At 38.0% G+C, this 13,442-nt stretch overlaps 1 protein-coding gene across 1 annotated transcript; it reads right to left on the reverse strand.

The window, feature by feature from the left end:
• Window positions 1-5,451: 5,451 nt before the first annotated feature.
• Window positions 5,452-12,918, reverse strand: LOC142621208 (SWR1 complex subunit 2). Its single transcript, XM_075794526.1, has 12 exons — window positions 12,520-12,918; window positions 12,362-12,433; window positions 12,045-12,088; window positions 11,705-11,960; window positions 11,095-11,170; window positions 10,839-10,958; window positions 10,642-10,710; window positions 9,039-9,081; window positions 8,001-8,066; window positions 6,911-7,111; window positions 6,080-6,184; window positions 5,452-5,981 (listed from the first exon to the last, which is right to left on the reverse strand). The coding sequence occupies exons 1-10, from the start codon at window positions 12,679-12,681 to the stop codon at window positions 6,919-6,921; spliced, it is 1,101 nt and encodes a 366-aa protein (XP_075650641.1). The 5' UTR covers window positions 12,682-12,918; the 3' UTR covers window positions 5,452-5,981; window positions 6,080-6,184; window positions 6,911-6,918.
• Between the last annotated feature and the right edge of the window lie 524 nt (window positions 12,919-13,442).

Genomic DNA, 13,442 nt, shown 5'->3' on the forward strand with positions numbered 1-13,442 from the left:
TGAACCCCACCAAACCCCTTGGCCACATTTATGTGAAGAAGATCTCTGAACAGATCTATGTTGGTTGCCGCAACTCACAAAAAATTTGGGAAGATGTCTAAAGTGACAAGCACTTGAATAGTGGCATATATGATCAACAAATGGAGGGCCAAGATCAGCTAAAGGAGGCTATATAATGTAAGAGATCCTCCTAAAATGGCGATCATGGAGAATCCTGGAGAGAGAGAAATACTGTAACAAATCTTCCTTGAGATTAATCTAATATAAGTATTTGTCCTCAGACCTTAGCTGATGACCAGTATTCTGCATTGTTTCTTGTCTTTTTCTTGTTGTGTCAACTTTGCTAGGTTATTTGATTCAAATTCCTGCCTCTACAAATTCATTGTATTACGTTAGCTCATTTAAGCACTTACAATTGTCATTGTCTATGGGAAACTTCACTTAATTTACACACATTTAAGGAGAACGCCAAAAGATGTCCAACAGTGAAGGATCCGTGAGTTCTCATCCTGGGCGGCAAGACTAGTTCGTAAACTTGGAAAATCATCAAAACCGTGAGTTAGTTAGGTTGAGTCCAAGAGCTCGAGACCAGCCTGTTCTAGTCAACGTAGCCACAGTCATTTGAGATCGCGGAGCCATCTCTCAAATGAGACTGTTAGCCTAAGACGGGAGGTGAACCATCAACGCAGGCGAGTAAGGCAGAACCAAAGAAACTGATGAAGTAGGAGCCTTACTGCGAGCTCGGGCTCTAGTTCGGAGCTAGAACGGGGTCGATGTAGGAGAAGTAGGACGCCTCCCGGCGAAATGGAAACTGATCCTCTCGAAGATTTGCATAGGTCCCTCCCTCGGGGAGAAAGGGGTAGGAATGCCATGAGCAAGGCCCTTTCCTAGATATCCAAGTTGCCCTTCACGAGGCGGGTCGAGAGGGCCGAGCTGCCTAAACGCTTCGCGCAACCTGCCTTCACTGTTTACAACAAGAGGACCAACCCCAAAGAGCACATTAGCCACTTCAATCAGAAGATGGCCATATATACTAGAAACGAGGCTTTGATGTGCAAGGTGTTCCACTCCAGCCTCGGCCCTATGGCTATGAGATGGTTCAATGGACTACATGAAAGGTCCATTGATTCCTATGAAGAGCTCACCAGAGCTTTTGGTGCGAGGTTACATGCAATAGAGTGCCGAGGACATTAGACTTCCTGCTACCGCTGTCGATGAGAGAGGGAGAAACCTTAAAGACCTACTAGGATAGGTATTGGGAACTGTACAACAAATTGGACAGGGACTTTGAGGACGTTACTGTACGCACCTTCAAGAGCGGGCTACCCACCGAGTCCGATCTATAGGAGTCCCTCACCATTGAAACCTGCTTAGACCATGAAACAGTTGATGGACCGAATAGACGAGGATAAGAGGGTGGAAGATGACCGAGCACAAATTAAGGAAAAGGCAAAGGGCTTCCACGACAGAAAGGATAACCGCTTCAGTAAGACATTGGGAAATTGGCCCAAGGCAAACTTTCGTAATTAGGGTCAGCCGAGCAAGGTCCAATCGGTCAACTCTGTGTTTAGGGTCCCAATCCACCAAATACTACAAAAGATCCGGAACGAGCCTTACTTCACTTGGCCACACAAGATGGGTGGAGACCCAACCCGAAGAAATCAGTCAGTGTATTGCCAATATCATCAGGATAAGGGCCATACCACTGAGGAGTGCAAAAACGTACGGTTGTACTTGAACCATCTACTTAAGGAAGGAAAACTGGGAGAGTTCACGAACGAGAACTCGGCACAAAGAGAAGCCCCGCATCAGGGATACTAGGGAGGGCAAGCACCACAGCCTCCCTTGGGGACTATTCATGTTATCCTCGTCAAACCTGAACAGATGTTAGCCACATCAATAGGGGTGATGTCCGTGTCTCCCCCAATTACCAACTTCAGCCGAGAAGACCTCTACAAGAGGGCCAAGACAAGACCCAGTCTGGTCATGGGTTTTTCTGACGAAGACCTAATTGGCATTGCCCAACTTCATGTTGATGCTCTAGTTGTCACGGTGCGTATTAGGGGTTTTGACGTGCACAAGGTAATGCTCGACAGGGGAAGTAAGGCTAAAGGCCCTTTACTAGAATTGTCGAAGCATCTGCAACGCCTTGATAGTCCAAGCCTTTAAGGCTCAAATAAAAGGCACAACGCCCGATATCATTTTCCTTTGTGAAACTAAAGCAACTAATAGCAGGATGAAAGATGTCATGGAAAAGTTAAGGTTTTCGAATAGAATCGTGATTAGCGTGAAAGGGGCTGCTAGCGGCCTAAACGTGATGTGGAAGTCTAATCGGATTGTCAATGTCTTGGAATACATAAAAACCTCATCGCCATCAAAGTCTCAAACCCCGTGTGCAATTGGGTATTAGTGGGTTTTTGTGACCCATCTTATGCTCCCAAAAAAGCTAAAACTTGGATGAACCTATCAGCATTCCTGGAATTTGTTCAATGCTCATAGGTTTGCTTTGGCGACTTTAATTACACTTTAAGCCAGGAAGAAAGGAGAGGAGTGATTACCAAGTGCCCCCTTCTTAATCAATCATCTAAGAGAGTTGATGTTTGAATTCAATGCTATTGTTTTAGGGTTAATCTCAGGAAACAAATTCACATGGGCAAAAGGTAAGTGGGGAAGTGCGGCAATCAAAAGGAGACTGGATATGGGTATAGCTAGCATTACTTAGAGACTAGCCTTCCCCAAGGCCTGTATCTCACACCTCAGTGCCTTATGTTCATATCACACCCCACTCCTCCATAATACTGCCCTAAGTATACATTCACTTATAGACCCTTTCGTTTCGAAGCAGCATGGATCCCTAATCCCAGATACTACTCTGTCATTGATAATGCGTAGAATGAGGATGTTAGGGGGGTCATACTTCACAAGGTTGTGTAAAAAGCAAAAGGCAACCTAGAAGGCTCTCCACAAGTGAAACAAAGAAGTTTTTGGTCTCTGCCAAACAAGAATCAACTCCCTTATACATAAGATTGCTGGCCTTCAAAATTCTGAGCTATCGGAGTGGAATGGCAATACCGAGGCTATGCTCCAAGCAGAATTGAGAGAATGGCTGTTACAAAGCAAGGTCCTTTGGCATCAGAAATCTAGAGAACTCTGACTAAAGGAAAGGGATAAGAATACAAATTTTTTCCAGCCTTCAACAATTATTAGGAGAAAACAGAACAACATTGATGCTATTAGAGCGAATGGTGGAAGTTGGATCACAAACACTTGCCTAATCAAACAACACTTCTAGGAGAAGTTCAAGAATCTCTTCACTATCGTAGATGTTAGCTTCCCGGCCCAATTGGAAGACTAATATCAGCAATCGTCTCGGAAGAAGAGAATAGAGTTCTGTGTAAGATTCCTACCCCTAAGGAGATCAAGTCAACATTGTTTCACATGCCAGAACTAAAGGCACCGGGGCCCGATGGCTTCCCAATCACTTTCTACAAAAGCTACTGGCCTATTGTAAGGGAGGACGTTATAGCAGTAGTTACTTCCTTCTTTACCAACGGATCCATGCCAAAAGAGGTTAACAGCTCACTTATCATCCTCATACCAAAGGTACCTAATCTGTCCTCTTTCAACAATTATAGGCTTATTAGTTTATGTAACGTGATTTATGAGATTATTTTCAAGATCTTAGTGACTAGAATTAGGCCTATCCTCCCGAAGTTCATATCTTCGTGCCAATCAACTTTTATCCCGAGCCGCTGGATTGCGAAAAATCAAGTGATAGTCTAAGAGCTGATCCACGGTTTCAAAGTAAGGAAGATAAAAGCTGGGTAGATGGCAATTAAAATTGATCTCCAAAAGGCATATGATTGAGTAAATTGGGATTTCCTTTAGGCTGTTCTTAGTAAGATGGGCTTTAATAGAACATTCATAGGTTGGATTATGTCCTGTGTCTCCCTAGTTTCCTTTGAGCTGCTTGTCAATAAGGGCAAATATGACTAGTTTAAGCCCAATAGAGGGCTTAGGCAAGGAGACCCCCTATCACCTTATCTATTCATCATCGGACCGGAAGTCTTGCCAAGGCTCCTTGAAAAAGCTAGTGTCTGTGCACCACCCATCACCCATGTTATGTATGCGGACGACATCATTCTATTCTCCAAAGCAACGAGAAGTAACACTACTGCCATTATTAACTGCATCCAAAAGTACTGTAATTGGTCTCGACAGAGCCTCAACAATACAAAGTCCAGGGTGTTCTTCAATCATACAGTCCAGAACAATCAAAGAGCGATTAAGCATGTTTTACAGATGAGAAGCCTGAAAAAGGATGCTATATTTGGGGTCCCCCCCTCTTCCTGATTAAAACCCGTACTAAAAATTTTGGGATTTGAGGGTATAAAACTTGGATTTTAGGGTTTTATAGAGTTCAATCTCTATAAGTATAAATTAATGTGTCACCAATTACGAAAAATCTCTATTACACCAATTTGTAAGTTTTATGTAATAAAATTTGCTGTACATTTAGGCTTTAGCATTTTTTGTATTTCACTCACGTTATTATATACACTCACACACACTCAAAATGCAAATCATGACTTAAAGTTGCAGAAAACACTATCACATAAAACACTCAAAATGCAAATCGTGAGATGAAATCACAATACACTTATTTGTGTGCATTTTGAGGGTGTGTAATATAAGGTGTGTGTAATAAATGCCACTTTTTTTTTTCTTTCCATTTTTCCTTTTTGGCTTCCATAGCCTATACTTTCTTTTTCTTTTTTCTTTAATTTCATATCACTAATATAGGCAAAGATGATAAAGAATTAAGCTTCCTCCATGGAAATATTGAAAGCTTTTTTTGTGAAGCTGAGGATGAAACTGGCCCCAGAACTTGCAGATTGACCTTCTAGATGGAGTAATACTATGAGCCATTGCAATTGGGACGATAGTATTTGTGCAATTGGGCAGGAGTTGAAAAGATGGAGTGTTGTTTCTATATGTTTTTGACATAAGGGGAAGCTTATGTCTTCTATGGTGAATCTTTGATTGACCACTGACCTGGTAGGGAGAGAATTCCAGGCTATTTTTCATCGGACATATTTTTAAATCTTTCTTCAATTCTGGATTTCCATGTCCTTTAAAGTCCAAATAGCTGTTGATAAAAGGGATTATTGAAGAGAACCACTTGATCAGCTCTGTAGTTGGTTATGTTGAGAACTGACCATTTGGATCTGGAGACAGAAACCAGCCAGCTTTCTCATAGGAATTGCGTGCCTAGTCTTACAACATGGGAAAGTATGGTTATGAGATACTTTATATTAGAGCATTCATGTTAGCCTTAAGCACTAAGCAGTAGGACGCGTGAAGCCATTTTGCTCTATATAGAGGATTGACCATAGGAAATGTTATACACATGGCCCATTGTCATATTTATATTACTCGGCCATTAGTAAGGACCATGAAGTATAGTACTATTTTCTTGCTAATTGGGCAAAGCCTGCAACTAGATATTACATTGGAGGAAAGAAATTTTAAACCCTTCCCTTACCATAAGTTTGGATGAAAGGAAATGGGGGAGAGGAGAGAGGAAAGGAGAAGGAGAGATCATAATGTACAGAATTTTAGTATATTTTGGAATGTACTGAGTTTTAGTCTTGGCTTCACACCTAGTGCAAGTTATCATAATCAGGCCCTCGGGGAACCATTTAGCAATATCCAATTGTTGACAAAACCAATATATCTAAGATTCAAAAACCATGGTAAAAGGAAGTGAAGCCAAGACTCATCCAGGTGTGACTGAACACTGCGTTTCAAGAAACGGAGTCCTTTGGAAGATGTCATATCCAAAGCTTATACATTAAATGAATCCTGTTGTAGGTGACTGCAATTCTGGTGCAGAATTCTCCCTGCTGTGACAACTTCATTTCATCTGATCAAAAACTTGTGGCACAGCACCATAAATGCCAAACTTCCTGCAGAGAAAGCTGTTCAGGGAAAGGGCGTATCAGTATATTACAACATACTACGAGCTTCCTGTATGATATAAATCACATTTACTTTGAATAAAAAATAGAATACTTACAACTGATACTCATTGGGAAGTTTGGCACATACTCTGTTGTAGAGCTCTACCATGATCTTGCAGATGGCACGTATTATCAAGGTACCATATCAATTATGCCTCAGTCTACAGAAATGATAGTATTACAAGCAATTGATTCAGTTTTCCTCTCTTTTGTATTTGGGGACAATGTGCATAAAACAAAAATGAAAGAACTATATGAACAAGATCAAACTGGGAGAGCTTAGAACCTATTAATTATCAACTATAAGCAAGAGAGCTCTATGGAATCTCCTTCCAATAGGTAAACTCAGTAACCGACACTTTAAGGGTAACTCTGCACTCACTCCAAACCTCTCAAGATTCACATGACATATCTAAGAAACTTCTATAAATGCTAGCAGCTATAGATAACATGTGCATATTTTTATGCTACGGTTTTGTAAGTAGGATTAGCAAGAGGATAATGTATCAAGGCCCACCATTGTCTGCCAGTCTAAAAGTGGGTGGATTGGGGGAAGGAATCTGTTAAGAGGGGTGCCCCCATAGCAATCAATTTCAACAAACAAACAAGGGTAAAAAAATGTCTTCACCTTTACCTCCTACTAAACACAAGGTTAGGAAACCTCCTTTTTTATCTTGTAAGCAACATAACATTTTTCCATGGCCATTTTGCATACCAAAACAATTTGCATCTAGCTAAGTGAAAGATTAATTTAACTTCAAGGGTTGTACTTCTATAATAGCTTATAGCTTGCAGGAGTTATTTTCACAAAATTACATACCATGTGGAGTAATACTTCTATAATGAACATGAAAATATTAAATAAGAAAAGAAACATTTTAAATTACCACAGTAACTATTCTGAATCTTCTTCGCTTTCAATGGCAGGAATTCTGCGGAAACGAGCAAAGTATCGCATATATGATACTTCACTTTTATTTGGTGTCACTGATCTCTTACGCTTAGCAGAAAACCCTGTCCCGGAAAGTGAATCAAATAAATCTCCCATGTCCATTTCCTTTTGGACTCCACTATTCTCATCAGCATAGCTACAAAATCACCCATTGAAGAAGTCAAGAAAAAATAAGGATCAATCAGGTAAGAATTCAATGAAAAAAGACAGTAAAATAATTTTTTTATATAATAAATTTTTTTTAAGACAAGAAAAAGAAAAGAAAAATGCATATAATAAAAGTAACACTTTTTTGGGGTTTTTTTTTTTTTTTTTTTTTTTTAATAAATTTTTGGGAGGGAGGGGGGAGGGATGTTCAAAGTCAATATTAAAAAGGGTCTGGTAACCCGGAGCCCTTAAGGCATCTGTTAATGGACCATTTTAGAAAAGTTTTAATACCACTTTTATGAGAAATATAAAAAACTGTCAAAAAAGTTAGTTACTTTTTTCTTTTCCTATAAAAAGTTTCTAAAAATATTTTCTAAACCATTGCCCTTGGTGTATCCATTAACATTTCCCTATTGAAAAATACTCTGCAAACACCATAGCATGCATTAGTCATATTTCAAACTGTCTGGGAAAACATGCAGTACATATATATACATTCATGAAATAACAGTGTAGTTTTAACCACATCTTGATAGGAAAGGACACAAGGGTTGATCAGCTGTCTCCATTCTCCCATTTACATTTTGGAAGTGCTATTCGTTCTTGGCTAAGCTTAAATCAACCCAACTCAACTAATTGGGTGCTTTGAAAGTACTATTAATTACTTATCAAAATATTAGTGAAAAAATATTGAATACTAAGGTGGCCCTGCTGTTACTATTTAGCATATATATTAGTACCCAATATGATGATAGACATGGAGGGAAATAAAAATTGTAAATAACACATAGGTGCAAGCTTTTTGGCCGAAACTGTATGACAAATTTCTTAAATAAAATGTAAACAAAGGCTACTAAAGGAGGCAATGGAAGCCATACCGTTCACGAATGATTTTGAATGCTTCTTTTGTAGCATAAGGCAGCTCTGTCTTTGGATCACGATACCTATAGCATGAAATGACAATTCATTAAGAAGTACGGTGGCAGAGTACTAAGGAACCATTGTCAAACAACTTCCGTATCAAAGGTCAAAATCAATAAAAGTAATCAATTTAATAGGGCATCATCAAGTTAACACACACAGACACATGCGCGTGTGCGCATATATATATTAACTCTATTCACTTGCTCATTTACAGGTTGAATAAGAGCATCTACTAATTCTACTTCCCACTTCTGAACCAATCAGAAAGAACCTCTAGTTCCAGTGTGACACCATACTTATCAGTCCCAAAGAATGAGACACCACTTCTTCTTTGTTTATAGATATGGAAAATATATTAAGAAAAAGTGTTTGAAGTAGCACCTTAGTCCACCATACATCATTCCAAAGAAAAACCTTACTAACATCCCCAATGTCAAATGACTTTCTATTAATAAAATTCTGAGAGCGTGCCACCCACTTCAAATAGTCTTCCACAAACCTATGCCATGTCTATGCCTCACAATTAATGTCATTGAGCAACCTTGATCATCCACAACTTCAAAGCTATCACCCAGCTTTGTAATCTATCCCTCTCCACTATACTCAAACAAACCCTACAACTCAAAAATATTTCCTTTTGATCTAGTCCTAACCTCATTATTTTTTACCATTTAATCCATGGACAATCAAAGCTGCAGGTTCATGTCATTTAGCAAAAATATTTGAGAGAAAAACAGAAAGTCAATTGCCAATGACAAAAATTGACAATCTCCCTTATCAAGTCATTTTATTAATGATTTTTTTCTTGTAAAAACTATATTACCATTTCAAGGGTTAACCATGCACAATAGAACATCATTCTAAACCATATGTTCTCCAGTTGTACTTGTAAAGAAATCAGCAACATTTTTAGGCTTTGCATTTGAATGTTATTTCCTACAGAAATATCTTTAGGAAATCGCTGACCACCCTATCAGAAATTCAGCTCTTACCTGGCAGGCAAACCAGTAACTGCACATACAGCCTTCTCCGGATCTGGAAAGAAATTTAATTAGAATACATAAATCAAAAGCATAGCCATAGAATACGATCAAGAAGTCCCTAACTGCCACCAAAGAATGTGAAATGCATCTAAGTGTGCTTTTAAGCGCAAAGACACAAGTTATTTTTCGTTTCACCTTATTAAACTTAAGCTTGAGGATTAATACTTTTTTAGGAAGAAGACAATGAGGCAAGAGATGGGAGGGGGGGGGGGGGGACGGGGAAGCGAAGGAAAGAGAGAGAAACTAAGGACAAAGAAAAGGAGGATGAAAAGTTGGAACCCTTAATATAGTAAGGTTACCATAAAACAGGGTAAATGTTTATCTTTCTTTTTCTTTTTCTTTTTTTGGGATAAATCAGGGTAAATCTTTACCTTCAAAGTATCTGCAACTTAAGAAGCCAGAGTTTTGCCAAAAAAAGAGCAAGAAAGGGCATACCCCTGAACACAGGAAGTATACAAAGGAAGTGACAAACGAAAAAGATGATGAAGAAAAAACTGAAAAAATGATCTAAAATTGTTGTTATCCAGGAACTGTAACAAGTTCGAGGAGAATGAAATCGTAGCTAAAGTCCATCTGTATAAAGCCTTCAAAAAAGAGAACTTCAACTTTGATAAGGGTAACTCCTTCCCCTCAAAACAACGCACATTCCTTTATCTCCATATGCACAACATTAAACAAAGGCCTTTCTAAAACTCCAGGTTTAAAGATAATATATTAATATTAAAGCTCTTAAAGAGCCATTGTGAACTGAATCTTTGTGATCTTCATCCTAATAGACAACTCACTTAGACTACAGTAAGCTATGCAACTTTGTTTCTTTAATAAAAAGCAGGTGCAAAGTCAAAGGTATATGTGAATCATATCAGAGAGCTTTAGAAGTTCTAAACTTCGTTTGTAGTACTAATACACAGTTGGGCAGAAATATAGCAGCAGTATCTCAAATGACGATAGAAACTTCAGGTAGCATCATTTACATAAAAACAAGACTGATCTACAGCTGAATTTGGCAAGTGCACTCTTGTGGATCATTATGAGGAGCAGGGTGTCTAAAGATTAACTATGCAATTTAGCAGGACAATAGATCCACTTTTAAGATCATGGCACAGGGGTCTAAAGGTTTATCTTCAATCCCTGGCTTAGGGAGGCGACTGACACAAGGAGATAATTTATTGCTAGTGGCAGGGACAAAGCTTAACATGCATAAAAATAGCAGAGACTGAATGGCTTAATATTTGAGAAAAAAGAAAGAAAAAGAAAACAGCACTGTCAACCATTGGCAATCTTGTATGGGAATGATTTGTATACAATCAAATTTTGCATAAAGATACTCTTTTTAAAATAATAATAATAATAATGAGGTACCAGTATTATTGAAAAAAGGAAAGGTCATGACCACAAGATGCATACACAAACTTACCTAAAGAATACAAAGAGAAAAAATTAGGCTCTAAAAGGAAGAGAGCGTATAAAATCATTTGCATAAATATATTTATAAAAAGAAAGCGTTTTCACCATGACGTTAAATGAAGACAAGCACATAAAGGTAACTTACAAGGAACAGGTGTTGTAGAAATCTCTGACAGAAATGACAATCCTTTACTGAATTCTAAATATGAAGAACCTGTACAGAATTTATAGATCAACATTAATTTAATCCAACTTGAATTAATTTTGCAGCAAACTAAAACTTTGTGCACTCAATTTGTTGTCTAAACCAATATGTAAATTAAATTATGAAGGAAAGCTTACCATCCTTTGAAAAATATCGTATCTGTGGGCCACTGTAGACAGCTTTATGCACAATTGCTCTTTTCTTAACTTCTTCCTCCCTTGCTAAAACACGCTCCAAATTCCTCAAGTTCATGATTTCTGCAAAATTATAACCAATACCATTCAAGTATAGATCATACAGAAAGTAAAAGCTTCACAAATTCATAACATATAAGTAAAAAGTTTCCAGCAATCCACAAATCATCTCCTAAAACTGAGTATTAAGAGTAAAAACCTGTTTGAGCTGCTTCCAAGAGCATCTCTTCTTGGGTCATCTTCTTCTCCTCTCCTTCCTTTTTCCTTTTTATTGGCTGAAAATTCATTCCAACTTAAATGATTGCATGTCTTTAGATTTGAAAATGCTACCCATGAAAATTTTAAAAGTAGCAAAGTCTTAACAAATCAAATGAACTAAGGAAGCAGTGAGCAATGCCACTAAGGGTTAGAATAACATATTCAAGAATATGGCCCAGCTCTTCCATGAGAATCTTAAAATAAACCTATTCAAGTACTAAAAATCAATTAGGGTTTTTGCAAAGTGAGAACGGAAAAATAAATAAAAAATTCTTTCTCAGACATGCATTTGAGATAGTTAAATAATTGAATTTGCTCAACTTCAAAAAGGATATCCCCAAGATACATTATATCATAAATTTTTAAATGATTTTATCAATATGAGATGCCAGTGGTGATAGTATAAGTTTAAGTCTCCACAAACAGCCTTTTATTTCTTCAAAATTAAAGTGAACTTCTTATTCATCACTCCATTTAAACAACAAGCAAGTCTTCAATCATAGCCGGAAGTATGTCCAGCAAGGAATGCTATAATAGGACAGACAACTGACCTTCATTGTTGCTTGCAGAGCTGCGCGTATTGCATCTCTCTCAGCTTGCCTAACAATGACCGAAGTTCTAGTAGATTTCCTGATCGTCCTCTCTCCTTCATTGTCATCAGGGCCATCATGGTGTTCACGGGAGCCAGACTTTTGAGCTGGTTTTTCATCATTGGGATCGGCTTCTAACTTCGAGAGGTCTTTCTTTTTCTTTTTCCTCTTCGCTAGAGTCTTTCCGGGGAATATTAGTCTCTTCTTTGGACGCGTCCTATAAGAAAACCCAACATTTAGAAACACTCCCAAATTGATAGTATCTTAAAACATCATTTGCTTTAGCCAATAGAAACTAAACCTGTCCTCAGCATCGTTTTCTACTTCTTCATCTGGCTCAGGCTCCTAAATAACATGATAGCAAAAAAAAATCTTTAGCAAGATGACTACATTTTAGACTGTTCAATTTCTAAACAAGAGCCCTTTAGACTCGCCTCTAAGTAATTTATGCTCATGCCCAGAAGCTATATTCTAGTCTGTTAAACTAAACTAAGCTCATTTTTGGTTTAATTAGCTTAAAATTTGGGGTTATGTACAGCTTAATTTAGCATTACAGAAAAAAAAAAAAAAAAAAAAAAAGTAAAATTGTTAAGAAAGAAAGTATAAGGAAGCTCTCACATCTTCATCAAAGTCACTATCAAACTCATCAGCAACCTCTTGCTCTTCTTCATAATTAACATCATTCTCTTCCTGCAAATCACATATATAACGTAGTTAATTTCCAAGTTAACTATGTTAGAAACAAAATTGAGAGCGAGAGAGAGAGAGAAGAGTACATCTTTAAGAGCCTCTTGGTTCCAGAAAAGCTCGTCTTCTTCAATTTCCTCGTCGAGCAGCTTCGTCATTCTCTTCCCTCTCGTTGGTCGAGAGGTGCGATCGAGGAATACATGTCCTTCTTCTTGTTCTTCTTCTTGTTCTTGTTCTTTAGAGGTCTCCATCACAGGCCAAGACAGTGTGACACACACAATCAATCTACTAGAGCGAGCGAACTATCCAATTTCAAAAACGTATGAACTTTGTTATGTTCAGTTCTCGTCTAGGGCTTCTTTTCTCTTCTCTGTTAAAAAACACGCACACTGGTCTGTGTTTTTTTTTTTTTCGATGGGGTCGGACGAAACGAAGAAGAAGGAGGAAAGTGGTTGCGTTATTAAGATGGGCTTCGAGAGCCTACTCACTACTAAAGCCCATTATGAAGAGTTTTGGCATTTAGGCTTGGTTTGGAAAATACACAAAACATTGCCCCGCCGCCAGTCCCATTTTAACTTAGGATTCTTGTGTTTCACAGGGATCTGATTATAGGCCATAAAGTTGTTAGTAACTTATTACTAAAATTACTATTTTGCCTACTAATAATAATAACATGTTTATATCGCATACAAAACATACATAGCGGAAAAATAACGAATCTACTTCATTCATAAATGTTAACATGTATTATATAAGTTTCAGAATTTAAGAATAAGAGAACGTACCTTGGAGCGGTGAATTTCAAAACCGAAGATTAGAAGCACTTGGGAACACTTTCAATCTTCACTCCAATTCCACTAACACCCAAGATGTGTGGTCTCTCAATCAGTTTTCAAAAGGAGAATGTTTAACACTCCTTACACACCTTTTCACAATAGTGTTTTTGTTGTTCACTTCAGAAATTTCTGTATATTTCTTTATTTGTATCTAACTGATTATCTAATTGGGCTGG

Source organism: Castanea sativa, chromosome 12, assembly GCF_040712315.1.
Source record: "Castanea sativa cultivar Marrone di Chiusa Pesio chromosome 12, ASM4071231v1".
Lineage (NCBI taxonomy): Eukaryota > Viridiplantae > Streptophyta > Magnoliopsida > Fagales > Fagaceae > Castanea > Castanea sativa.

Bases quoted from the DNA above. Each gene is read 5' to 3' on its own strand.
- LOC142621208 (XM_075794526.1), bottom strand. From the start codon at position 12,681: ATGGAGACCTCTAAAGAACAAGAACAAGAAGAAGAACAAGAAGAAGGA. The intron at 12,434-12,519 runs GTACTCTTCTCT...TGTGATTTGCAG, and splicing joins ACCAAGAGGCTCTTAAAGAT to GAAGAGAATGATGTTAATTA. The intron at 7,112-8,000 runs GTATGGCTTCCA...GTGATTTTGTAG, and splicing joins TTCAAAATCATTCGTGAACG to CTATGCTGATGAGAATAGTG.